Source organism: Mustela nigripes, chromosome 17 (genome assembly GCF_022355385.1).
Source record: "Mustela nigripes isolate SB6536 chromosome 17, MUSNIG.SB6536, whole genome shotgun sequence".
NCBI classification, from domain to species: domain Eukaryota; kingdom Metazoa; phylum Chordata; class Mammalia; order Carnivora; family Mustelidae; genus Mustela; species Mustela nigripes.
In genome coordinates, this window is record NC_081573.1 from 13,069,819 (window position 1) to 13,095,017 (window position 25,199).

At 54.5% G+C, this 25,199-nt stretch overlaps 2 protein-coding genes across 4 annotated transcripts; both read right to left on the reverse strand.

The window, feature by feature from the left end:
- Positions 1–425: 425 nt before the first annotated feature.
- On the reverse strand, positions 426–8,044 carry SLC27A5 (solute carrier family 27 member 5). The gene is made up of 10 exons (XM_059381898.1): positions 7,315–8,044; positions 6,332–6,541; positions 5,785–5,943; positions 3,804–3,928; positions 2,813–3,007; positions 2,639–2,729; positions 1,909–2,107; positions 1,494–1,591; positions 1,179–1,309; positions 426–1,096 (listed from the first exon to the last, which is right to left on the reverse strand). Exons 1-10 carry the CDS (start codon positions 7,991–7,993, stop codon positions 920–922), a joined length of 2,064 nt encoding a protein of 687 aa, XP_059237881.1. The 5' UTR covers positions 7,994–8,044; the 3' UTR covers positions 426–919.
- Positions 8,045–9,092: 1,048 nt separating this feature from the next.
- Positions 9,093–15,107, reverse strand: ZBTB45 (zinc finger and BTB domain containing 45). Of its 3 annotated transcripts, none has more exons than XM_059381943.1 (3): positions 15,019–15,107; positions 11,653–12,934; positions 9,093–9,873 (listed from the first exon to the last, which is right to left on the reverse strand). In XM_059381943.1, the coding sequence occupies exons 2-3, from the start codon at positions 12,932–12,934 to the stop codon at positions 9,617–9,619; spliced, it is 1,539 nt and encodes a 512-aa protein (XP_059237926.1). In that variant the 5' UTR covers positions 15,019–15,107; the 3' UTR covers positions 9,093–9,616. The 3 variants fall into 3 exon arrangements, with proteins under 3 accessions (XP_059237926.1, XP_059237924.1, XP_059237927.1); XM_059381941.1 differs by lacking the exon at positions 15,019–15,107 and adding an exon at positions 14,536–14,615; XM_059381944.1 differs by lacking the exon at positions 15,019–15,107 and adding an exon at positions 13,396–14,506.
- Positions 15,108–25,199: the final 10,092 nt, after the last annotated feature.

A 25,199-nucleotide genomic window follows, 5' to 3' on the forward strand; every position in this document is an offset into this window, starting at 1 on the left:
GTAAGATCTCTGGAGTGCACTAGGCCCTGAAGTCCTTGCCTGTATCTCCATCCACTGTTGGAGAGGAAGAATTTCTTCTGTTGTTCCAGGACTTTCTGGCTTGACTAAGAATCAGATGGACATGAGACATGTTAACAGGAATAAATCAAATTAAATTGGTACGTATGTGGAATACATACAGCCATAAAATTCCAAAGACAGGCAAAATGAGGTATACATGTCATACTGAACTGAGAAAGGTATAGAGGTCCGGGAATTCAGTAGGGAAGAATGCAACTTAAAGGAAGACGAAAGAGTAAATACTTGGTAAACAAGTGGTCTTTGGACCATTCAGGAACAAGAGGACACAGGAATTTGATCAAAGAGGCCTTGCTAGGTTCCTCCCTTTCACAATGTAGTTATTTGTGGGGGTGATAAAGAGCTTCTGAATCTGTTAGTTTTTTGTTGTTGTTGTTTTTCAAGATTTTATTTATTTACTTGACAGAGATCACAAGTAGGCAGAGAGGCAGGCAGCGTGGGGGGCGGTGCAGAAAGCAGGCTAGCTGCTGAGCAGAGAGCCGGATGAGGGGCTCGATCCCAGGACCCCAGGATCATGACCTGAGACGAAGGCAGAGGCTTTAACCCACTGCACCCAGGCACCCCTGAATCTCCTTGTTTTTTATTGCTTTTAACACAAAATAACCTTTTTGCCGACGTGGCCCACCTGCCCTTGGCCCCTACATCTGTAGTAGACATCTGTGTACACATCCAAGTTCATTCTCACTCTGCTACTGGGCCTAGCATCATCTCACTCTCTGGCCAGACTAGGATTCATGATGACCCTCAGCAGGTTTGGGTGGGGGGAGGTGACCCTGCAAATGGGAGTGGTAGTCAGCACTGGGCACTACTATTTCAGAGGTCCTCTGAACTGGCTAAATGATCAGAGTCTCCAGGTTCCATTGCACACAGCCTGGTACATGTCTGGCGTCAGGGGCCGGAAGGCCTTGGCCTGGTTGTCCAACACGAACAAGGGGTCAGCAATGATGCCTACATTGAAGCCCTCGCGTGCCAAACGGGTTTTCACCAGTTTGAATGTGCTTGTGATCGCCAGGGTGTCCTGCAGGGGCAGTAAGCATAACCCGACTGTGAGCGCCCCGCCGAGACCTCCCCTCCACCTGCTTCTGCCACCCAGAGCTCACCTGGATACGGATGAAATGGGGTGCAGCATAGGCAGGGAGCCAAGTGTGGACATGCTGGTACATCCTCTCACCATCGAAGGTCTGGCCGGGGACCAGCCGCACAGCAGCCATGCCCACCTTGCCCTCACAACCTGGGGAACACACCAGTCATTCCGGGGTCACCCACCTTATAGCGCCCATGGCTGACCATCTCACGTGGCCCTTCTCTGCTCACTGGCTCTGCTCCAGCAGCTCCCCCTCACCCCGTGAACTCTGGATAACACCCCTCCGCCCACAAAGCTGTTGGCGGTTTATAAGGAGACAAGCCCTCCGCACCTGGCACCGACACGCCGTACACGTTCACCTCCTGCAGGAAGTCCACGAGTGACAGAACGCTCTCCACCTCCCGCGTGGACACGTTCTCCCCTTTCCATCTGTGGGGTTGGACCAGTGCTAGAGAGTGCAGCCCTGGCAAAGCCGAGGCGCCCTCTTGCCCACCAAGCCCCTCCTCCTGCGGCATCCGGGAGCTGGTTCTGCCCTGCTCCGCGCCCCTCGGGATCGGGGAGCCACGCCCCTCGAGAATCGGGGAGCCACGCCCCTCAAGGAGAGGGGGGGTCGGGAGTCACGCCCCTCGGGGGGGATCGGGAGCCACGCCCCTAGGGCCCGGAAGTCCCGCCCTCTCAGCCTGGCTCCTCCAAAGGACCCGGAAGTCCTGGCCACCCGCCCTCACAGTCCCGTCCGAGACCCTGACCGGAAAGTGTCCCCAAGGCGGTCGCGAAAGTAAAGGAAGCCTTCTTCGTCCATGGCCAGCACGTCACCGGTGTTGAAGTAGACGTCGCCCCTGCGCCGCACATCCCGCACCAGCTTGCGTTCCGACAGCTCTCGCGCCCCGCGGTAGCCCACGAAAGGTTGGTGGCCCGAGACCTGGGTCAGCAGAAGCCCCGCTTCCCCTGGGGGTAGGAGTTGGAATTAGGGCCTTATCCCTGGCCAGGAACCGCACAGCCCACCAGCCCCCGGCCGGAGGTTCCCAGCTGTGGTAGACTCTTCATCCCCGAGAGCCTGCCAAAGAGGAGACAGAGGGAGACCTGGAGAGAAAGTTGGGGGGGGGACAGGAGATATTGGGGAGCTCACTAGAAATAGGATAACAAGGGAAGGACAAGGGACAGAGACAGACGGCGGTAGTAAGAAAGATATGGCCAAGACCACGCATGGCACCAGGAGAGAAGACCCTAGGAGAAGGTACTGGACCAGAGACTGATGCCTGGGAGGACATGACTTCCACAGATGAACCCTCAGAGACCCAGCAGAGCAAGGGATTGAGGCAGAGGAGTCAGGCAGAGCTGAGTAGCTGAGAGGCAGAGGGCCCCAAGCAGTGGTCACACAGGTGAGGGCAGCAGACACCACCACTGGGCACTGACCTCAAAGCTTGTTCCAGCCAAGGAGCAGATGGCCCCCACCCTTCCCACACCCAGGGAACGTACCTGGCCTCACAGGGACACAGAATCCCCGATTGTCCCTGACAGGCTCTTCGGCCTCGGTGTCGAACTGTACAAGCTCAAAGGGGGACAGCATCTGAGTCGGGGGGTGGGGAAGTGTCAGTAGAGTCCTGTGGGCTCAGCCTCCATCAGGGCTACTGTCCCACCCAACCCACTCACTCGAAGCAAGCAGCTCATCTTGCCCAGGGCCCCACAGCGCCCTGGATAGTTGACGAAGCCAATGTTGCCTTCCGTGGAGCCATAGCTTTCCAAGATCCGAATGGGGCCAAAGCGCTGCTGGAAGGACTTCCACACATCTGCCCGGAGTCCATTGCCCATTGCCAAGCGGACTGTATGTGTCCGGTCCTCTGGTCGCTGTGGGGACATCCCAAGAAGGGTGAAGAGGAGTGTGCCCTAGGACCCTTACCTATGAAGGCTATCTCTTGGTCCTTACCTGAGGACTTACCTGGGAGGTGATGGGGGCGGGGGCATCTATACCTAGTAGTCTATCAAAGGTTCTTACTTGAGAGTAGTTATGTGGAGTCTGTACTTGGAGGGTTACCTGCAGAGGTTCCCTTGGGGGGGGAAGTTACCTAAAAGGCTTACCTAGGGGTGACTGGAAGGCTTATCCAGGGCTTACCTAGGGGAAATATCTGGGATCTTATATAGGGGTAGTACCTGGAACTTTTACCTGGAGAGAGGTTACCTGGAGGGTTTACTTAGGAGCCCTTACCTGGAGGTAAATCAGGGAGTGACTTGCAGGGAGACACCTGGGGGCCTTACCTGGAGGTAGTTATCTGAAGCATTTTACCTGGGATCCATATTTTATTGCTGTGTAAGTTTACATCTAGTGAGTTTACCCCGAGCCATCCTTTGTTCTAGGCACTTTATATGTGTTTTATTCTCACAAATACCCCCTTTGAGTTACTATCCTCGATTTCCAAATGAGGACACTGAGGCTGAGAGAGGTGAAGTCACCTGCCCAAAGCAGCACTGCTGACCATCACAGGAGCTATGATGGTGTGGGCTGCATTATCTGTGGCTGTTGCCTGAGGTGTTTTACCTAAGGGATCTTGCTTGAGTCCTGTACCTGAATCTCTCTGAAACCTGAGATGACATCTAGGATCACACCTGAGGTGTTCGCCATGGAGCCCTAATCTCAGCCCCTCACCTGTGGAGTGTTACACAGGTACCGCAGGACCTCGCCAACATACAGGATCACAGTCACACTGTGCTGGCAACAGTCATCCCAGAAGCGGGAAGCAGAGAACTTGGGGGCCAGGACACAGGTTGCTCCTGAGCAGGGAGAGGAAAGGGTTTTAGGTCATGCTTCCATGCCACTGTGATAAGCTGCTTTGGTTACCTAACTGTGGCCCTCTGAAGCACAGGATTTGGAGCTCAACTGTGTGTCCCTGACCCAGCAAGGACTGCCTACATGAGAAGAGCATAGGTGGACATGGGTTTGAATTCTGTCTTCAGGATGCATACTAAGCTCAATACTTGGTACAAAGTGAGCACTGCAAAATAAGGGCTATGAATGTTAATCATTGATTATGATAAATGTTTTATGAATGTCTAGCTGGGCAGACAGATAGGTGGGGGGATGGGTGGGCAGATGGATAGGTGGTGGCACAGATGGATGGGTGTTGGGTGAGGAGGTACGTTAGATGGATGCGTTAGTAGATGGTGGAAGGATGTTTCGGAGGATGGACACATGGATTAATAAATTTTACAGGCCACTACTTATCACTCCAGGAAGGTGATCCTTTCTTAGCTGCTCACCTCCTCTGCAGCTGGCTTTGTGGAAGGCACTCCCTACCTCAACCCTAATCCTCAACAAAACCCTGCGAGCTAAATGTTATCATCCTGGCACCCAAAGGGACAACTGCTCGTGTGCCTGGGAAGGTAGCAAGTGTGGCTGTATTTTTGGCAGGGAGGTAAAATATAGTGCCTTCTGTGTGAAAATGGATGCTGGTCTTGAAAGTGACAACTCTGCAACCTGTAATGAAATGCCTGATTCAGGAAAGGTCTTCAAGAGCTGGAAAAACCACAGGGGGAAGGTTGATGGGGAGTTTTCCAATTAAAGCCCTCCCCCGCAGTATAGATTTCTCTAATTGCTACATTGTGCACCTGAAGCTAATGTAACTGTGTCAGCTATACATACATACATACACAGATAACACCCGTAACAGCTCCCCAGTTCATCTCAGCCTCTCTAAGGTAGGGTAACAGTTACGAGCTGCCTTCAGTGTAATGATTTAGGAAGTACACGGGATTCCATCAAGGTTCTTGCCATCAATAACTGACTTCAATCTAACATCTCTAGAGGAAGTTTCCAGTCTGACCAGAAATGCAGGAGAAAGAGGAGCAAAGCCAAACAAACAGGTGCAGTGAGGGGACTTCAGCTGTAACACAGACGTGTCATTGGGGGAATCTGAACGTGACCTGTGCTGTGCATCAGATGATATTAGAGTTACTGTTAATTTTGTCAGGTGTGATATCACTATGGTGACAGTTCTTAAGTCCTTATATGTTAGAGATACATACTGAAAACTTACAAACAAAAAGATACAGTGTCTAGGATTTGTTATAAAATAATTGAGAAATAGAGGAAAACATGAAGAAAGATTGGCAACATGTTAACAATTGTCAAGGGTGGGTGAAGATATGTGAGACATCAAACTCTTCTCTACTTTTACTGTGTATGTTTGAAAGCAAAGTACTGGTGGTAGCTGAAGCTGGGTGGTGGGCACATGAGGATTCACGTAGAAATATTTAGAAATTTGTACGTGTTTCAAAACTTTTTTAAATAAAAACTCAGAAAGAAAACACTGGAGAGTTCCCAGTCAGAATTGCTTGTCAGGTGTCCAGGAAGAAAGCCCAGATGAATGCTTGGTGCACACCTAACCGTCACTGACGATCTCAACACTCATACCAGCCTGTCTCCTTCTGACAACAGCAAAACCATTAGGGACTGTCTAAGTGACCAAGTCTCTGCTCAAGTAACCTTGGGGCCTGCTGCTGTGTGTCCCTTGTCAAGAGTAAAACTTCGGTGCTAGGTAACGTGTAGGGCCTTGTTACCCTGAAAGTACCACCCTGACATTGAGTCTGGAGGTCCCATGGATTGGAGGGGTCTTCAGAAAAGGGCTTACCGAGCTCCAGGCAGCCGAGGACCCCAAGGATAAACCCCATCACGTGGTACAGAGGCAAGACTGTGTAGACCACGTCATCAGCTGTGATCCCAGCCAGAGACAGCATCTTGCACATCTGCAGCAGTCGCGCATGTGTGACAATGGCCGGCTTTGGGAGCCCTTGGGAATGGAGTGGGCAGGGTGGGTGGTGAGAGGACAGCCGGTAGAAGTGGGTCACCGTAGTCAGGTCTGCAGTGAGGGGCTTGAGGCTCTTAGAGAGTGATCAAGTATGGGAATTTCTGGGTGGGCTCAGGGAAAAAAAAATTGGATTTGGGGCTCAGAGGGTAAATTCCAAAGCTTGGTTAGGGTTTCAGTGGCTGTTTACTGGTCAGAGGCAGGATTCTGGCACTGACCAGTCAAAACACTTTGGGGATCAGAGTTCAGGCCAGGTGTCACAATCAAAGGGTAGGGTGGGTTTCAGAGGTCAAGTTTGAGGCACATGTCCAGCTTGGGTTTAGGGCAGTGTTAGGGTTCAGAGGTCAGGGCTAGGGGTGCTGGGCACCCTCACCAGTGGTCCCAGAGGTGTAGATAAACAGGGCAGGACTTTGTGGTGTGATCCAAGCACGTAGGTCAGTGGGCACCCGGTCAGTGGGTGCAACATCGAGAGCAGCCCCCAGGGCTCCCACTCCTGGTGTTGGGGAGGACTGGCTGAGGTAGAAGCATCGGATGTTCTCTGCCTGCAGCTTGGGAAGGACCTCTTCCAGGTTCTCCCGGAGTTCTGCAGGGATGGGTCAGAAGAGAAATTGGGGAAAAGCCCATAGATGAGGTCAGGAGGGGTGAGACCTGAGATCCAAGTATAGGGGAGAAGAGCCTACTGCAAGCAAAACGGGAAGCAGCTGGCAGAGAAAAACTTAGACATTCTTCTGTAAAGAGCCCCATAATTAGTATTTGTTGGCAAAAACACGGCACCCGGGGGTCTCAGGCGGTTATACTGAGCCAGCTCAGGTCATGGTCTCAGTGTCCTTGGATTGGAACATGACAGCACTGCATGGGGCTCTGCGCTCAGCAGGGAGTCAGCTCAAGGATTCTCTCTCTGTCTTCCTCTGCCCCTCCCCCATTCACTCTTTCTAAAATAAATAAATCTTTTTAAAAAAAGATTTATTTGGCAGAGCACAGGCAGGGGGAGGCAGGGGAGGGGCAGAGGGTGAAACAGGCTCTCCACTGAGCAGAGAGCCCAATGCGGGGCTCAGTCCCAGGACTCTGAGATCATGACCTGAGCCGAAGGCAGAGGCTTAACCAACTGAGCCACCATGGCACCCCTAAAATAAATAAACAAACAAACAAATAAATAAATCTTTTAAAAAATAACCTCTGGTAACCCCAAAATTACTTTTTAGCAATTAAGTTTTGACTCTAATTGCCTGTGAGGGTAGGTAGGAAGCAAGGAGCTCCTTGCCCAGCTCCCTCATCAGGACCCTCTGAACAGCAGTCCTCCATGTATGTCCCCTGCTACCTTACCCTCTGTCCTCTGCTAGCCTCTGGGGTCCTCACCTGGGTCCACCACCAGCAGCCGAGCCCCAGAGCTCAGCACGGAGTGCAACAGGGGTGCTCCCCGGCCATGCGGATTGATCCAAGCAACTGGGCAGCCCAGCTTGGCCAGCCCCAGCCACAAACCCAAGGCTGGAATGGTCTGGGACTCCAGCACCAGGAGGGCAGCCGACTCCCCGCCAAGCAAGTCTGTGAGGCCGCCCAGCTCGGCCTTCAGGGCCCACACTGCCTGGCATGCCCTCTCGTCCAGCTCCCTGAAGGTGACTGAGCGGCCCCCTGGCCCCTTCCACACCAAGGGTGTGTGGCCCGGCTGTGCTCGTGCTCGTCGCTCGAAGGTATCCACAAAGGTGTCAGGCGGGTGGCGTCTCATGCGTGATCTGACCACCAGGCCCAGGTGGAGGATCTTGAGGATATAGGCCATATCCGCAGGCAGCCAGCGCAGCCCTGGGGGTGGCTGTGGAGGCAGCAGAGCCAGCGTGAGCGCCGCAGCTGCCAGACTCAGCCAGTGGGGCACCCAGATGTAGAGCCAGGGCTGTGCCAGCATGGCCAGGCCAAGCAGCACACAGAAGATCCAGTCTCCCAGGAGCCAGCGCAGGGCCAGGGCTGCTGCAGCAGGCCATGAGGGCTGCCCCAAGGCTTGCGGCAGCAACAGTAAAAAGGTGAGTCGCAGCCAGATGCTCATTGCACCTGCTCCCTTCTCAGAGAAGTGTCCACAGAATCCTAGAAAATTTGCCAGGGGTTGCCTGGCCTAGATCTCTGACCCCTTAGTCCCACCCCCGACCCCAGGGGTGTTGACAGCAATGCTTCTGGCCTCAGGGCTCCACCCACCAGCCTCTTTTTTTTTTTAAAACCAGACTCTTTCACTGTGCCTGCCTCTAGCCAGGTATGTGACTGGCACTGAAATTCAGTGCCTAAATTCAAACCCCGTTCTTATATCCCCACCCCCAGGCATCCATGGGGACTATCCTTGGGGTTCAGGAGGCTAAACTCACCACCCCCCACAAACGTGGGCAGGGCAGTCTATGAATGGTTGGACCAGAAGCCCTTAGCCCTTCATCTCTTGGAGGCAATCACAGGGGGGGAGCTCAGAGAGGTGCTGTCATTGAACTGGGAGCCTGCACATCTTTAGTTCAAATCCCTCTCCACCTGCTCCACAAGTCTTAAGACAGGATGCCCAGGGTCAGGCGCCCCCATGTTCTGGAGCTACTTTCTGGGCGGACAGCCGATGTGATACAGGGTCTCATGACACTGGTTTGATACTAGGGATCAGTATCTTTGGTCACCAGGTTAGCAGCCCAAGGGTCCTGGCTGCCCCTCCCCTTCAGCTCCCCTTCCCCGGCATTTCAGAACCTACCGGTCAGGGTAGGCATCCTGGGGCTCAGATGCCCACCTGGCTGCCTGGCCTCAAAGACTCCCTGGATGCGTGTTCCCCTGCCCCCCGCAAGGAAGGTGCTCAACCATTGTGCCCAAGAGAATGGGGGAGGGGAGCCTAAAGTCCAAAGGGCTTTAAAGTTCTGGTGGGAAAGGCCTCAAAATCTGCGTCTTTTCCACATATGGCTTCCCCCTTCGAAGCGCACCTCAGGGCTGGCTCTATAAGAGCCAAGTGCCAGTCATATAAACATCCCATTCCCACCCGGAGAACAGAAGCATGAGTGGCCAAGCGTGCGGTCCTGTCTCCGCCCAAGGAGCCTGGTCAGCTGCCCAGGGACAGGGGCACTGAGCCCCGACGCCCACAACCAGTCTGTGATGGTGAGAAATGCACGGGTCTGGGAGTTCACAGCTTCCGAGTTTGGAACCCATAGCCCACAGTACTTTATTAGAGAGCGGGGGTCCTGAGGCCCTGTCCCAGTCCACAATGGGTCCACCTGAGCCCCCTAGATGCTATACTGAGGGAGGGGTAGTTCAGGATCATGCCCAGCTTTACTGGGACAGAGGAGCAACTCCAGAATCCACCCCAATCAAGCCACAAACCTTGGGCCTGGCCCAAGGGTCTGGGCAGCCAGTTCGAGTTTAGGCCAGAGGTGATTCAGTTCTCAGGGATGGCCGGTCCCTGACCAACCCCAGCCCGCCACCATCAGAAGGGTCTAAGGAGGAGGGAGGACCTCTCCTCCCCAGGCAGGCTGGACCCCCGTCAGGTCTGGGGAGAAGGGTGGAAGGAGAGGGAAGGCCTGTGCTCTGGGGAAAGTGCGGTTTGACGGTGGGAGCGTGGTCCAGGCATCTAGGCAGGTATGAACCGGTCCCGCAGTGGCTGTGGCCTAGTTCCAACGGAGGTCCCCATCCCGGCCAAGGGCGGCCTGGAACCGGATCAGGGCGCCGGGTGCGCGGCCAGGTGGCGCTCGAGCAGTGCGCGGTGGGAGAAGACCTTGCCGCAGGCGGGGCAGGGCGCGCGCTCCGGCCGGTGCGTGCGCATGTGCACGTTGAGCGAGCTCTTCTGCGTGAAGCGCTTGGCGCAGACCGCGCACTGGAAGGCACGCACGCCTGTGTGCGTGACCATGTGCTTCAGCAGGTAGTCGCGCAGCGAGAAAGATCGCCAGCACACGGCGCACTGGTGGGGCTTCTCCCCTATGGGCGACAGGGTATGTCAGCTGGGAAGGGGCTCTCCCCTTTCCTCCCAGAATCCCCCTCTCCCGTTAGGGACACTCCCTCCCGGGACCACCCCTCACCCCCCTCATCCCCCGGACCTTCCAGCTCAACAGGGACCCTCCCCCAACATGACCCAGTATGTCTCCCCACTCAGCGGGGACACCTCTTTCCCAGACCCTTACCATCATACCGGGATACCACTGTCAGGGGCCCCCAACTCTAACAGGTACCCTCCAAACAGGGACTCCTGCTGGTCTGAGATAACGCTGCCCCTCGTGACTGATCACTAGTCCCCCACCTCTAGGGACTTCCCCTCCCCCCACTCCTGCTATGCCCATGGAGCATTCTGTACTCTGCTTGCTGGCCACCATTCTGAGGACAGTCTTGCAAGGCCCAGTAGGCTTACACTGGGAGAGACGCAGGCATACCTGCCCCCCACCCCTACTGGAAGCCCCTGTTGCCCAGAACCTTTGTCTGCTGGCAGCTATAATGTTCCTGGGGTGGCGCAGACGGTGTTAGCTCTTAAATCATCAGGTATTAATAAAAAAACCATCTCAGTGGCAGAGGGACTGCAGGGCAGTGCCTGGGCAAGGGGTTCCCCCAGACCAACCAGGCCTGGCACCTGGCTAAGGTGACACAAAGCTCCAAATCTTGGCTGGCACTACCTTGGGGCCCCTGGCAGCTCTCCACAGGCTGAATACCTAGATCTGTATCCTCTCCCCTTCATCTCAAGACAGCCAGGTGGGGATGATGGTGTAAACCACATCTCAGTCACTACTTACCTCAGAACACTGATGCCCTCCCATCCATTCACAGTAAAATCCCAAATTCCCGGCCCTGCAGAACTCCCCACTCCACTCCCACAGGACTCCCAGCCAAATCTTTGCTTTTCCTAACATCCAGTTCAGCCACACTCCCACAGAACTCCCAGCCAAATCTTTGCTTTTCCTAACATCCAGTTCAGCCCCGCAGGCAGTCTTTGACTCTCCATACCCCTGTCCTCCACCTGAGCCCCTAGGGAATCCCCCCTTGGGGGGGGGGGACACACCCAGGACTTGCCAGCCACCACCTCAGCCTCTAGTGCCACAGTCTCCACTTGCTCACCCTAGCATACTCCCGGTCTCTCCCCCAGCCACTGCAGAGCACCTCCCAGATGAGCTGAGGTTTTAGGGGACCGCCCCATGGTCTTCAAGGAGCTTCCCTTTCCTCCCTCTGCAGCTGTAGGGTCCCTACAATGCAGCCCCATCTGCCACCCCCAGCCTTGATCAGGGCACCTCTCTGCCTACTCTGCATGCTTTCCCTAGGCCAGCGAACTCATCCTCTCTCCATCCAGTCTGTCAATGAACCCAGGGACAGCCAGAAGACCCAGGAGGCTCCCTGCAGCACTGCTTCCCAGCCTGGTTATTTATCCCTGCCAAGGCTCTGTTCCTCCAGATCAGCCCAGATCACGGTGAGTAAAGGCTTCACTGCCAGCTTTCCAAAAGCTCTGGGCAAGTTCTTGCTCCTTTACCCAGCCTTAGGATTCCTCCTGCACCAATAAGTCCAGGTAGGGGACTTGCAGGAGCTCCTCCTTCTCCAGTGGAGGGGCTTCCCCTCCCCCCTACATGTCACACTTGGGACTCAATTTCCAGGCTCCCCTGGGGTCACGAAAGAGCATCAAAACAGCATGAGTGCCTCCACCCGCTTGCCCAGTGCCCAATCCTCTCTCAGGCTTGAATCTCTAATGACCAAGGGGCTCAGAGATCCATCCTGGCTCACCGGAGTGGATGAACATGTGCTTGGTGTAGTTTTTCCGTGAGCTGAACGTCTTGCGGCAGTGACTGCATTCATAGGCAGGTGACTCGGCAGCACCTGGGGCTCGGGCAGGGGTGGCCGAGGGGGCCGCAGCAGGAGCAGCAGGCGGTGGGGCCGGTGCCTCCCCCAGAGGCGCACTTGGGGCCGCATCTGGCTGGAGCGCTGGGTAGAAGGCGGAGGAGAGTGCAGGAGCCGGCCCGGAGGGTGCGGGAGAAGGCTGCGCAGGCGGCCCAGGAGCGCCCAGATGAAAAGGGAAAATCGAGACTGGGGGGCCCGGGGTCTTCACGCTGGGGACGCGGGATCCGGACAGGACGCAGTCAGGCGGAGCCGGGGTATCGGGGGGGCAGGCTTCCGCGGCAGTGCCATCCTCATCTTGCCAAGCGGACACGTAACTCTCCGGGAACACGTCCTCGGCCGCCGAGGCCCCCCTAAGGAAGTCCCTCCCGGCGCCGCCGTAGTCCGAGAGGCCGGCGGGTGCGGGCGGCTCCTCGCAGGCGCTGTCAGGGGCAGCGGTGAGGAAGCCCGCGGCGCAGTCAGGGAAGGAAGGGGGCGCCTGGCCCTCTCCCGGGCCGCCGCCTTCACCGTCCTCACCGTCGGTTTCATCGTCGGTCTCCTCGTCGCAGTCGCCGCCGCCGTCGTCTGGGGCCGCTGGCAGGGCGGGGTCCTCTGACCCCTCGGCCTTGGTGGGCGCGGTGGGCGCGGGCAGCTGCAGGCGCGCTGGCTGGCGCTGCTTGCGGCTATGCGCCGTGCCTGGGTGGCCCGGAGGGCGCGCCGCAAGTAAGTGGCGCAGACGGTGGCGTAGCTGCGCAGGTGCAAGAGGTGGGGGCACGGGTGTGGGGAGGGGCGCGGGTGCGCCTGGGACTGGGGCGCGGGCGCGGGCAATGATCTGCGTGCATTCGTCTATGACCGTCTGGATGCGCAGCACTGACGCCGCCGTGAGCACCTGCAGGGCTTCGCCCTGTGCCACCACGAGCGAGCCGCTATAGAGGAACTCGACGAGCTGGCGCACAGTCTGCGCCGGCACCACCGGTGGCACGCGGATCTCGGAGTGGCCGAGAAGCAGCTTGTCCTGGAAGAAGGGCGAGCCAGCAGCCAACACACAGCGGTGTGCACGCAGCGAAGCCTCGCGGATCCTCACTGTTACGTCACAGAAGTGACCGCCCAGCCGCTGCCCGTTGAGTGTCTCAAGTAGCGAGCGGGAGAAGTTCTGCAGGTGTATGTGGTGCACTGCCTCTGCCGCCGCCATCTGCACCGCATGAGGGGATGGGGGAGGGAGGTCAGTGGGGGACGCCCCCCCAACTGTCCCTGTCCCTCAAGCTCTTATTGCAGGACAAGGCCCACAGGCACACCACAACCCCAGGCTTTGTGAACCTCAGCCCTCCCAAAAAGGCATGACAGTTCTGTCCCACAGACACCACACCGGCCTCACCTAACCCCACCCCGCAGTCTCTAGGGCCTCCGCAGCTCTACCTTGGAAGCACCCAGCACATCCCCTGCAGGAAGGCTGGGAATACCCCAGACCTGCCTCCCTCCCAGTCTTGCTTGCTTCTCAGAGAAGGGTTGAAGAGCTCAAATTCGCCTATATTGGTCCACCCACCCTTCCCCTAACTCCAAATCCATAAACCTTCCCAAAGTCCCCCTCCAATGGCACAGCTCTGTGGAGGAGACCGCAGGGGCCCCTACACAGAACTGGCTGCCACACCTTACCCACTCCCCTTCCTGGCCGGCTGTGATTCCTCCCCAAGCAGCTTTTTGATCTTCCTTTGCCACATCCCCCCTCCTTGGAGCATCCAAGGTCCTGTGGAGACCCAAGTCTGTTGGCTTGGAATTGGGTTATATTAACTAGGGTATACAGAGGTCTTCTCACGGGTGGGGTGGCATGACCTGGGTCCTGGGCTAAGCAATTGAGGGTATGCAGAGTCACAGAGGATTGAGAGTAAGTTGGGCATCAGCCTGGCAAGTGCCGTATAAGAGAAGAATACATGGTCTCTGCCAACCCCCACAGCAGGTAGGGAGGAACCTCTTGCGGCCTGGTTCTTGGACTCTTGATATGGCTTGCAGGGCACAGGTGTGGGAGTGGCATAAAGCAGGGGCTTGTGTGGACTGTGCAGGGTGTGTGGTTGGGAGGGCAAAGGTGGTGCAGCAGCGGCCTCCAGATCAGGATGATTCTTGTCAAAACTGTGGCCTCCTAATTCTACCTGATTTGCCCACCGTCAGACACTGGAAGGGGGAAGGGACACTATTCCCCAGGAAACCCCAGAAATCTGAGAAGCTCTGCTACTTCACGGGTCAAGCAGGTCCCATGCTGAGTAGGGCTCAGTCTTCCGTCTATCAAACAAAGATGGGATACCTGGCTCATCTTGCACCCGGCCCCGCGCACCCCATCAGAGAACGGCTGGGACACAGGACGCACCCTGACACTCACCCCCTCTCCATCAGTCCGGCACAGGCCGGGTCCCACAGCCCTGGAGTGCAGCCTCTCTTAACCTTCCGGGTCTAACGGGGTCTCGGACTCACCCCCCTCCGGTTCCTCACCCCCAGGTCCCCTTTCCTCTTTGCGGGTCAGCCCCCCGCCCCTTGCAAGCTCCACATCTCACTCCATCACGGACCACTTCGCACACCTGCACTCCCCAGGCCGATGGAGTCTTCCCCTTGGGTTCCCCGCCTCCCAACCTATTCCCCGCGCCACAGGCAGAGGGAGCCTGAGCAGACCCGACAGCTAGGGACCCTCCCGGACTCCGCGCCCTCCACGGCCACGACAAAATTCCTGGCGCTTCTTCAAACGCGCCCGGTGTGTGCGCGTGCGTTACCTGTGCCCCAGCCCCTTCCCCGTCTCTATTCACGCACCGTCCAGAGACCTTCAGATCCGCGCGCGGGCGGCGGGGGCCTGCGCACCGACCCGCGCCCGCACCCGCGCCGCCGGCCGCCTCCGGCCCTCCGCCGCCCGGCTCCCGGCCTCGGCTCAGCCCCGGCGCAGCAGGGCCTTCTCGGTGCCGCAGAACAAAGGCCCGCCCTCCCGGGTGTGGCGCCGCGTGGGGGCTGCCGCGCCGCAGCCCTCGCCTTGCGCCCCGCTCGGAGCACCTTCCCCCATGCTCGGCTCGGCTGCCCGCGCCCCAGCCCGAACGCGGGGGGTCCCCTCGCACACGCCCCGGCCACGCCAGTGGCGGACCCCGGCCAGCCCGGATTTCCCGCCTCCGCACGATCGCCGGGGCCAGGTCCCCATCAGCAGCGCCCCCTCACGGCCGCGGCTTGCGCGCCACGCCCAGCGCCGTCGCCCCTCCCCCGGCCCGCCCGCCGGCCCTGCGGCGGCGGATGCCCGCCACCCCGCACCTTCGGCTCCTCCGCGGCGCTGGGCCGGGACGTGGCTTTCTCCCGCTCAGCACCGACAAGGCCGCACTTTCGGGGTGCGACGCCGACGGAACTCAAGTCTGCGGCCGCCGTGGGGCCGGGGAGCGCTCGGTCAGAGCACGTTTCCGGTGTTTCTATGGCGATCGGCCGCCGCGGCCAGGCCGCTCTTCCGGCTCTAGCCGGAGGGGGAACTAAAGTCGCCTAGGCTCGGGCGGCGGGGCAGTGAGGGAGGTCGGAACCGGAGCACGCTTCCGGCGTGGCCCGAGGCGCGGGGATGAGGCGGGGCCTGCGCTGTCAATCTCTGGGCCGCGCTCCCGCGAGCTCCCAGCGGGGCTGGCACTGGGGCGCGGCCGCGGAGGTCGGGAAGGCGGCCCGGAGCCCCAGGTAGGTCTCAGCCGGCTTCGACTGCACTGCGACCCCAGGGGACGGCCTTCTGCCCGTAGCAAGAGTGGAACCAGCCGTAGGTACCCCGGACTCCAGCCCTGCGGGGAGAGCAGCGGAGCGAGGGGCAGACACCACCCCCAGGCTCCGGCTCCCATCGTCCGCCCCCGAGCCTGGGTCACTGGTGGACGGTGGAGGCGGCCGGTCTCTGTGCCCCTGCCCCGTCCCACACACACTGGGCGCATCCGCCCCAGGGCGAGCGGTGAACGACGGTTCCCTTCGCCACGCAGCACTTGGGACACGCGTCGGAGTAAGGGGAGGGCAGGGGAGAGATGGGTGGTGCGTCTGCCAGGACGGGGGGCTCTAGCAGTCTCTTTCGGAGACAGTCTGCGGGCGGAGGAAACAGCCATGGTTTTCGAGGACCTTGAGATGGGGCTGGCTATCCAGGACACAGTGAGCCAGGCCGGGGGCTAGAGTGGTGGGCTGGCCTCGCTTTATACTTTGCTCGTGGGGGCTAGAGGCAGTCGGGAGGACAGAAGGGTCGGAAGATTCCCGGAGACCTCGGTGGACCCCGTGCCTCCTGCAGCGCGTGTCGAATCCAGCTTGGGGCTAGGGTTGCGGACTCAGCCTCCGGGATGAGGGCAAGATCCGAGTACCAGCCTCCCGCCTTGATCACCTGTGCTGTAGACGCGCTGAAGGTCAGGAGGGGAACCACTGTCCCCACTGGCAGCCAATCCTGTGGCCCATGCCCCGAGGAACCTTGTTAAACCCCAAGTCTAATGACCTCAGTGTCCTTCTTCAGAATCTGGGCCCCTCAGAATGGCCTGCCCTGCCCCCTGGGTCTTCTCCATTCAACCTCAGTGGCCGCTCTCCGGTCCTATCACTCCTCATTCCTCAGGTCTGTGGTTTTGCCTACCTTGAGGGTGGCCTGTGCTGTTCCCTCTTTTTGTAGCACTTGCTCACATGGATCGGCCCTGTCCATGCCTCTAGGGACTCTCCCTGACTTCAGGGCCTCCCTGTCTTCCGTCCCAGGACCTGTAGAGGTGGGGGTCGTCTGTGTCCCTCACCTTGACAGACAACAACTGCTACTACCTCAGCAGAAAGAGAGAAGCTAACAGCAGCTTCATCCTGTTGGGGGCCTGATTCCACAGGATTCTGAGACATTGTAAGTCATCTCCTGGAGGGAGGCAGAATTCTAAAAATGCCCCCCTCCAAGATTTCCGCGTGCAGGACTTACGTATAGTTACAGTACCTGGCAGATATAATTAAGGTTGACAGCCCGCTGGCCTGGAGATGAGATGATCCTTGATTGCTTGGCTCGGCCAGAGGTCATCATAGGTTGTTTAAAAGCAGACGAGGAGGGGTGCCGGGGGACTCAGTGGGTTAAGCCTCTGCCTTGGGCTTGGGTCATGATCTCAGGGTCCTGGGATTGAGCCCCACATTGGGCTCTATGCTCGGCGGGGAGCCTATTTCCCCCCTCTCTCTGCCTGCCTCTCTGCCTACTTGTGATCTCTGTCTGTCAAATAAATAAAATCTTAAAAAAAAAAAAAAAAACAGAGGAGGAAAGCAGAGAGAAGTAGAAGTAGAGGGATTCCACCGGCTTTGAAGCTGGAAGAGCCCATGTGATAAGAAATACAGGGGGGAGTCAAGAGTCTACGAGGCCCACATGACATCCAGCGAGGAAATAGGGCCTTCAGTCTACAAATGCATGGAACTGGAATCTGCTGATGACCTGAAGGGGCTGGGAAGCAGATGTTCCCGCAGAGCTTCCCAGAAGAGCCCCGAGCCCTGCCCAGAACTTGATTGCAGCCTTCGTGAGACCTGGAGCAGAGGACGATGCCTGGGTTTCTGACAGGTAAAACAGGGAGCTAATAGATAGTGTTGTGTTAAGCTACTGAGTTTGTGGTACTTTGTTAAGTAACAACAGGGAACAAATCTAGCTGCCAGAGGGTCAGGGCCTGCACGCAGTGCGTTTCTGCTAAACGCTGCTGTTTCCCATCTGACAGATTCCTTCTCCTTGCCTCTCCCTTGCTGAGTGCTGCTTTGTTTCTGCTTTACAAGGCTTTATCAGTGACGTTGGTGGTCTCATTACTCTGTGCTATAAGCGGAGGGACTCAGGAGTGAGAAAGAGAGGGAATGATCCAGACACATGGCTGTAACATCAGGCAGGTGGAAAGGCATGCATGAGGGCTTTGAGGAGGGCGGGTGGCCCTCCCTAAAGTGAGGAAAGTGAGCGAATTGTGGGCCGAGCTGCTATGGGGATTATGGAGCTGTGGGAGGAGAGGGGGAGGACCACAGTCCCAACTGCATGTTTTAAGGACCCATGGGTGGTGGGTCTTGTGGGGCAGCAAACACGGGGCCTAAAAGGCAGCAATGGCAGCTCATACCTCAACAGGAAGGAGAGGACATGGGTGGCTTAAGAGAAGGTCTTCATGGATGAGGATGAGGTGGAGGACCTGACCCAGTGGGAGGCAGGAGGGAGAGGTGCAGTTCAGCAGCAGTGGCGGTGGGAGCTGCAGCCTCCCGTGTCACAAGCCTGGAGGAGACATGGATTTTACTTTCCCTTCTAAAGACCTTATCACAGGGGTTGTGGGTTGTGCGTTTTGAGGAATAAATAGTATATCCAAGGATACAGGTTTAATAAGCCAAGGAGGGGGTCAATGTGGCCTGCAAATACCAGACCTTCTGGGCCAGGTCCTAGAGTCTTAGAGGCAGGGTGGTAAGAGGCAGATGGCACCAGCTGATGGACCATCCAGGGAAGAACCTGTGAGGTTGCAATGGTCACAGACACGTGAAAGGAGAAGAAATTAAACTACTCATTGACTGGGCCTCCTCAGCAGTAGGACCCGACAGGACCTCAGCACTGTACCCGACACCCCCACACCCCTCACAACCAGAGGCACAGCTTAGGTCAGAAGACTCAGTCCTGCTTCCCGCCCAGTCTGTTCCTAACCTCCCTCTCTAGCCAGCTTCTCAAACAGGGTCTCCTGTGGCTGCCACTGCCCACGGATAAACTATCGATGAGGTCCCACTGTCTCCCAGCCTAGCGCTACCTTCCTGGGGCTGGATAGTGCCAAGTGTAGGGTACAGGTTCCAAGATTCAAGTACTCACCTCAGGCAGCCAGGAGCTTCCCCTTGGCCCAGGGGTTAGGTACAAAGCACCTCTCTGGAAGAGTGCTTCCCGATACAAGGCAGATAGGGGAGGGACTGAGGGAGGTCCCAGCCAAGGCAGCTATGGCAGTGGAGAGTTTGGTTCTCCCGAGAAGACAGAAGCAATGAGGATCCCTTTGGGGTGGGGGAAGGGCAGTAACAGGTTCCATTTCTGTATCGATGAGGGTTAGGAAGCTGGGGCGAGGGCTGGAGGGAACCCAGGCCCAGCCCCAGGGGGAGTGCATGAAGGTGGTAGGAGTAGTGGGTCAGATAAAGCAAGGTACCTACGGGACTTAGCAAAACAGAAACCTCAGGGACTGTTGGGATGGGGGTGGAAATGGGTGAGGAGTATTTACAACATAGAAAAGGTTTAATTTGCTTTCATATGTAAAAGACAAGAGTACCTGCTAGTCTGTGGACAGAGAGGTGGGGACATCAGGGAAGTAAGAGACCTAAACTGAAATAACCATAACACAACTACCATGGTCACTTCTCCTGGGTCCCTGCACCAGGTCCTACATGGGGCTCTTGATTTAATTTTGAAAAGTGAAAAAACCCCCAAGAAACACGAAGTGCAATATAGCACACACTGGAGTGCTCACATCCCCAAATTACCAAATGTTCTTGTTTTGTCCATTTTTTTTCCCCTTGAAAGATTTATTTATTTGCGATAGTGAGTGCACAAACCAGGATAGGAGTAGATGGAGTGAATGTCCAGTGGACTTCTCAGTGAGTGTGGAGCCAGACGTGGGGCTCAATCTCATGTCGAGTCAGACACTTATTTTTTTTTAGAGATTTTATTTATTTATTTGACAGAGATCACAAGTAGGCAGACAGACAGGGGGGGTGGGGTGGGGGAAGCAGGCTCCCTTCCAAGCAGAGAGCCTGATGTGGGGCTGGATCCCAGCACCCCGAGACCATGACCTGAGCCAAAGGCAGAGGTTTAACCCACAGATCCTTCCAGCCTCCCTGTCCTTTTTTTCTTTGTCCTGCTTTTAGTACACACACACACACACACACACACACAAAGTTATTATTTTTTAATTTTTTTTAAGCAAAGCTTGTAGGCGAAAGAGAAAGCCCCGGGAGGGAGGTGGCACACCTGCGTACTTCTGTACCTTCAAGGCTTCTTGGTCCTACCCTGGTTTAACAGTTCTTCTGAAGCCAGATGTATGTTTCTGGTTTTGTCTTTTTTTTTTTTTTCACATGTAATAATTTTTTTAAAGTTAAAGTTTACTAATTTTTTTTTAAAGATTTTATTTATTTATTTGACAGAGAGAAATCACAAGTAGATGGAAAGGCAGGCAGAGAGAGAGAGGGAAGCAGGCTCCCCGCTGAGCAGAGAGCCTGATGTGGGACTCGATCCCAGGACCCTGAGATCATGACCTGAGCCGAAGGCAGCGGCTTAACCCACTGAGCCACCCAGGCGCCCCTAAAGTTTACTAATTTTTTAAAATAATTTCTACACCCATCCTGAGGCTCAAACTCACCACCCTGAGAGGAAGAGTCCTATGTTCCTCTGACGGAGCCAGCCAGCCGCGCCATATGTTTGTATTTAAAGTTTTTTATTTTTCAAATTTTTTATTAGGGAGAGAGGGGACCAGGGAGAGTCAGAGGGCGAGGGAGAATCTTAAGGAGACTCCCCACTGAGTGCAGAGGCAACATGGAGCTCAGTCTCACAACCTTGAGATCATGACCTAAGCTGATAACATGACCTGAGCCAAAATCAAGTGTCAAGAGTCAGATGCTTAACCGGCTGAGCCACCCAGATGCCTCTCTGTTTTATTTATTTTTTATTTTTTGAAAGATTTTATTTACTTATTTGACAGACAAGAGATGACAAGTAAGGGATGCCTGGGTGGCTCAGTTGGTTGGACGACTGCCTTCGGCTCAGGTCATGATCCCGGAGTTCCGGGATCGAGTCCCACATCGGGCTCCCAGCTCCACGGGGAGTCTGCTTCTCCCTCTGACTTTCTCCTTGCTCATGCTCTCTCTCACTGTCTCTCTCTCAAATAAATAATAAATAAAATCTTTAAAAAAAAAAAAAAAAGAGAGAGATAACAAGTAGGCAGAGAGGCAGGCAGAGGTGGGTGGGGGAGGGCGGAAGCAGGCTCCCTGAAGAGCAGAGAGCCCCATGCAGGTAGGGCTGGATTCCAGGACCCTGAGATCATGACCTGAGCCAAAGGCAGATGCTTAACCCACTGAGCCACCCAGGCGCCCCAGAGACCACTAATCTAATGTCACTATAGATTAGACTTTTCTGGACATTTCACCTGAATTGAGTCACACAATATGAAGTCTGGGTCACTTTGGCTTAGGCTTCTGTGCCACCGCCCCAGATGTTAAATTCGTTTACATTGTTCATTGTTTTCTCTTCAGGTGCTCTGCCCATGGCTTCTGGTCCAAAAAGTATTTCCTTGCCGTTGTGGGCAACTGAGGCAGAAGCCTCTCCAATCCTGCCTTTACCAGCTGTCCTGCTGGACTCCGGCCCTCCTTCATGACATCGTCTGTTCTCTACCCTGCCCTCTTTGTGCTTGATACACTGTTCAGCTCTCCTCTTTTAACACCAGAATGCATCTTTTAAAAGCAAGGACGGGGCGCCTGGGTGGCTCAGTGGGTTAAGCCGCTGCCTTCGGCTCGGGTCATGATCTCAGGGTCCTGGGATCGAGTCCCGCATCGGGCTCTCTGCTCGGCAGGGAGCCTGCTTCCCTCTCTCTCTCTCTCTCTCTGCCTACTTGTAATCTCTCTCTGTCAAATAAATAAATAAAATCTTTAAAAAAAAAAAAAAAAAGCAAGGATGGTGGGCACCTGGGTGGCTCAGTGGGTTAAAGCCTCTGCCTTCGGCTCAGTTCATGATCTCAGGGTCCTGGGATTGAGCCCTGCATCTGACTCTGCTCATCAGGGAGCCTGCTTCCCCCTTTCTCTCTGCCTATTTGTGATTTCTCTCTCCGTTAAATAAATAAAATCTTAAAAAATAAATAAAAGCAAGGATGGGGGTGCCTGGGTGGCTCAGTCGGTTGAGGTCTGACTCTTGATTTCTGCTCAGGTCATGGTCTCAGGGTTGTGATGGAGCCCCATGTTGGGCTCTTGTGCTCAGTGGGGAGTCTCCTTGAGATTTCCTCTTCCTCTGCCCCTCCCCCAGCTTGTGTGCTCTCTGTAAAACAAATAAAGAGATCTTTGAAAACAATAAGGATGGGGCACCTGGGTGGCTCAGTCACTTAAGCATCCAACTCTTGATCTCAGCTCAGGCCTCGATCTCAGGGTTGTGGGTTTGAACCCCATGTTGGGCTCCACACCCAAGACAAAACCCCAAAAAACCAAGGATGATTTCCTAGTTACCTGTCTTCGGAAGCTCCTCCTTAGCATAACCGGTCCCCGTTCCCAGGTCACCAGCTATCCACAAGTGGGCCCTGACTGCTGATTTGTCTCTGCCAGGAACCCTTTCAGAGCTGCCCAGGTTCCTCGCTCCCTGTTGATCCAGAAGTAGCACTCACCCTTTTTAAATTAAGGTAAAAGTCAGATAAAACAGAATTCACCATTTTAAATTCAGGCACACCTGGGTGGCTTCTCCAGTTGGGCATCCAGCTCCTGATTTCAGTTCAAGTAATGATCTCAGCATTGTGGGATCAAGTCCCGCATCAGGCTCTGCTCGTGATTCTTTTTCCCTCTCCCTCTCCCCCTCCCTCCCTCTCTCAAAAAAATAGATAAATAAATAAAATCTTTTAAAAAGTAAAGTGAACAATTCAGTGGATTTTAGTATGATCCCATGTTGTGTAACCACCAACTCAATCAAATCCAGAAACATTTTGCTTAATCCAAAATAAAAACTTGGAGACGCCTGGGTGGCTTAGTTAAGCATCTGCCTTCGGCTTGGGTCATGATCCTAGGGTCCTGAGATTGAGCCCTGCTTAGCAGGGGAGCTTAATGGAGCCTGCTTCTCCCCCTCCCTTTCCTCCTTCTTGCCACTCCACTTGCTTGTGCTCTCTCTGTCAAATAAATAAAATCTTAAAACAAAAAACTGTGTGTACCCGTTGGCAGTAATTCCTCATTTCCCTCTTCCCCCAGCCCCTGGCAACCACTAATCTACTTTCTGTCTCTATGAGTTTGCATGTTTTGGATATTTCATATAAATGGAATCATACCATATATGGTCTTTTGTGTCTGATTTCTTTCAGTTGGTGTAATATTTTCAGGGTTCATCTATGTTGTACTATGTATCAGTTCATTTCTTTTTATGGCTGAATAAGACTCCATTGTATGGAAATAGCACATTTATTTATCTAGTCATCAATTAATGGACTTTGGGTTGTTTCCACGTTTGGCTACTGTGAATAGTATTGCTATAAGTTCCTGTACAAGGATTTGTTTGAATACTTGTTTTCAATAGGATATGTACCTACACTTTTTTTTTTTTAAAGATTTTATTTATTTATTTGACAGAGAGAAATCACAAGTAGACGGAGAGGCAGGCAGAGAGAGAGAGGGAAGCAGGCTCCCTGCTGAGCAGAGAGCCCGATGGGGGACTCGATCCCAGGACCCTGAGATCATGACCTGAGCCGAAGGCAGCGGCTTAACCCACTGAGCCACCCAGGCGCCCATACCTACACTTTTTATTTTTATTTTTTTTAAGGTTTTATTTATTTATTTGACAGAGAGCGAGATCACTAGTAGGCAGAGAGGCAGGCCTCCCGCTGAGCAGAGAGCCCGATGCGGGACTCGATCCCAGGACCCTGAGATCATGACCTGAGCTGAAGGTAGAGGCTTAACCCACTGAGCCACCCCGGCACTCCTTATTTTTAAAAAGGCTTTTATTTCTTTTACTTGAGAGAGAGAATGGGGGAGGGGCAGAAGGAGAGGGAGAGAATCTCAAGAAGACTCCATGCTGAGCACAGAGCCTGAAACACGGCTCGATCCCATAACCTGGAAATCATGACCTGAGTCAAAACCAAGAGTTAGGGGCGCCTGGGTGGCTCAGTGGGTTAAAGCCTCTGCCTTCGGCTCAGGTCATGATCTCAGGGTCCTGGGATCAAGCCCCACATTGGGCTCTCTGCTCAGTGGGGAGCCTGCTTCCTCCTCTCTCTCTCTGCCTACTTGTGGTCTGTCAAATATATAAAAATCTTTAAAAAAAACAAAAACAAACAAACAAAGTTGGGACGCCTGGGTGGGTCAGTCGTTAAGCATCTGCCTTCGGCTCAGGTCATGATCTCAGGTTCTAGGATCGAGTCCCATATCAGACTCCCTGCTCAGGGGAAGCCTGCTTCTCCCCTTTCCACTCTCCCTGGTCGTGTTCCCCCCCCACTCTCTCTGTCAAATAAATAAATTTAATCTTTAAAAAACAACAACAAAAACAGTGCTGTCCAATGGAAATATGTGAACAACATCAAGGAATTTAAACCTTCCTAATATCTGGGTTTAAAAAATTACAAACAAAAAAACAAAGCTATTAAAAAATAAAGATTATTAAGTAATTTTTTTGGAAATTTTTGAGAGGGAGAGCAGACTCTCCATGCTCGGAATCGGACATGGGGCTTGAGCTCACAACCCTGAGATCAAGAGTTGCACACACTACTGACTGAGCCAACCAGGCACCCCTGAGTGGGTGTGAATTGGTAGGTAGTGGTTTGATGTGCAGTTCCCTCATGACTAATGACGTGGAATGTCTCTTTATGGTCTTATTATCCGGGCCATATTGTATAAAAGTTGTATTAATGGGTGCCTGGGTGGCTCAATCAGTTAAGTATTTGCCTTCAGCTCAGGTCATGATCCCAGGGTCCTGGGACTGAGCCCTGCAACAGGCTCCCTGCTCAGTGGGGATTCTGCTTTTCTGTGCTTGCTTGCTTGCTCTCAAATAAATAAATACAATGTTAAAAAAATAAAATCTAAAAAAACAAACCCTAAAATGAAAGTATTAAGGGTTAGTGTATATGCCACAAAATACACCCCTTGCAGGTAGCCTTCAAGGATTCTTAGCAAATTCATATTCATCATTGTGCAGCTATCACCACAATCCAATTTAATTAATTTTTTAAATTTTTGTTTTTTTATTTGACAGAGATCTCAAGTAGGCAGAGAGGCGGGGGGTGGGGAGCAGCCTCCCTACTGAGCAAAGAGCCTGACATGGAGTTGGATACCAGGACCCCAAGATCATGAAGGCAGAGGCTTAACCCACTGAGCCACCCAGACGCCCCTAACTAATTAATTTTTTTAAATTTATTTTTATTAGAAGGTTTTTAATTTTTATTTTTATTTATTTATTTTTTAATATTTTATTTATTTATTTGACAGAGAGAAATCACAAGTAGATGGAGAGGCAGGCAGAGAGAGAGAGAGAGGGAAGCGGGCTCTCTGCTCAGCAGGGAGCCCGATGCGGGACTCGATCCCAGGACCCTGAGATCACGACCTGAGCCAAAGGCAGCGGCCTAACCCACTGAGCCACCCAGGCGCCCTAATTTTTATTTTTAATTAATGTAACCCAACATGGGGCTCGAATTCACAACCCCGAAGTCAAGAGTGGCATGCTGTACCCAGAAATTCAGGCACCCCACCACAATCCAGTTTTAGAACATTATCCTTCCCCTTAAAACTTCCTTTGCACAGTTTGTATCCATCCCTGCCTTACCCTAGGAGTCATT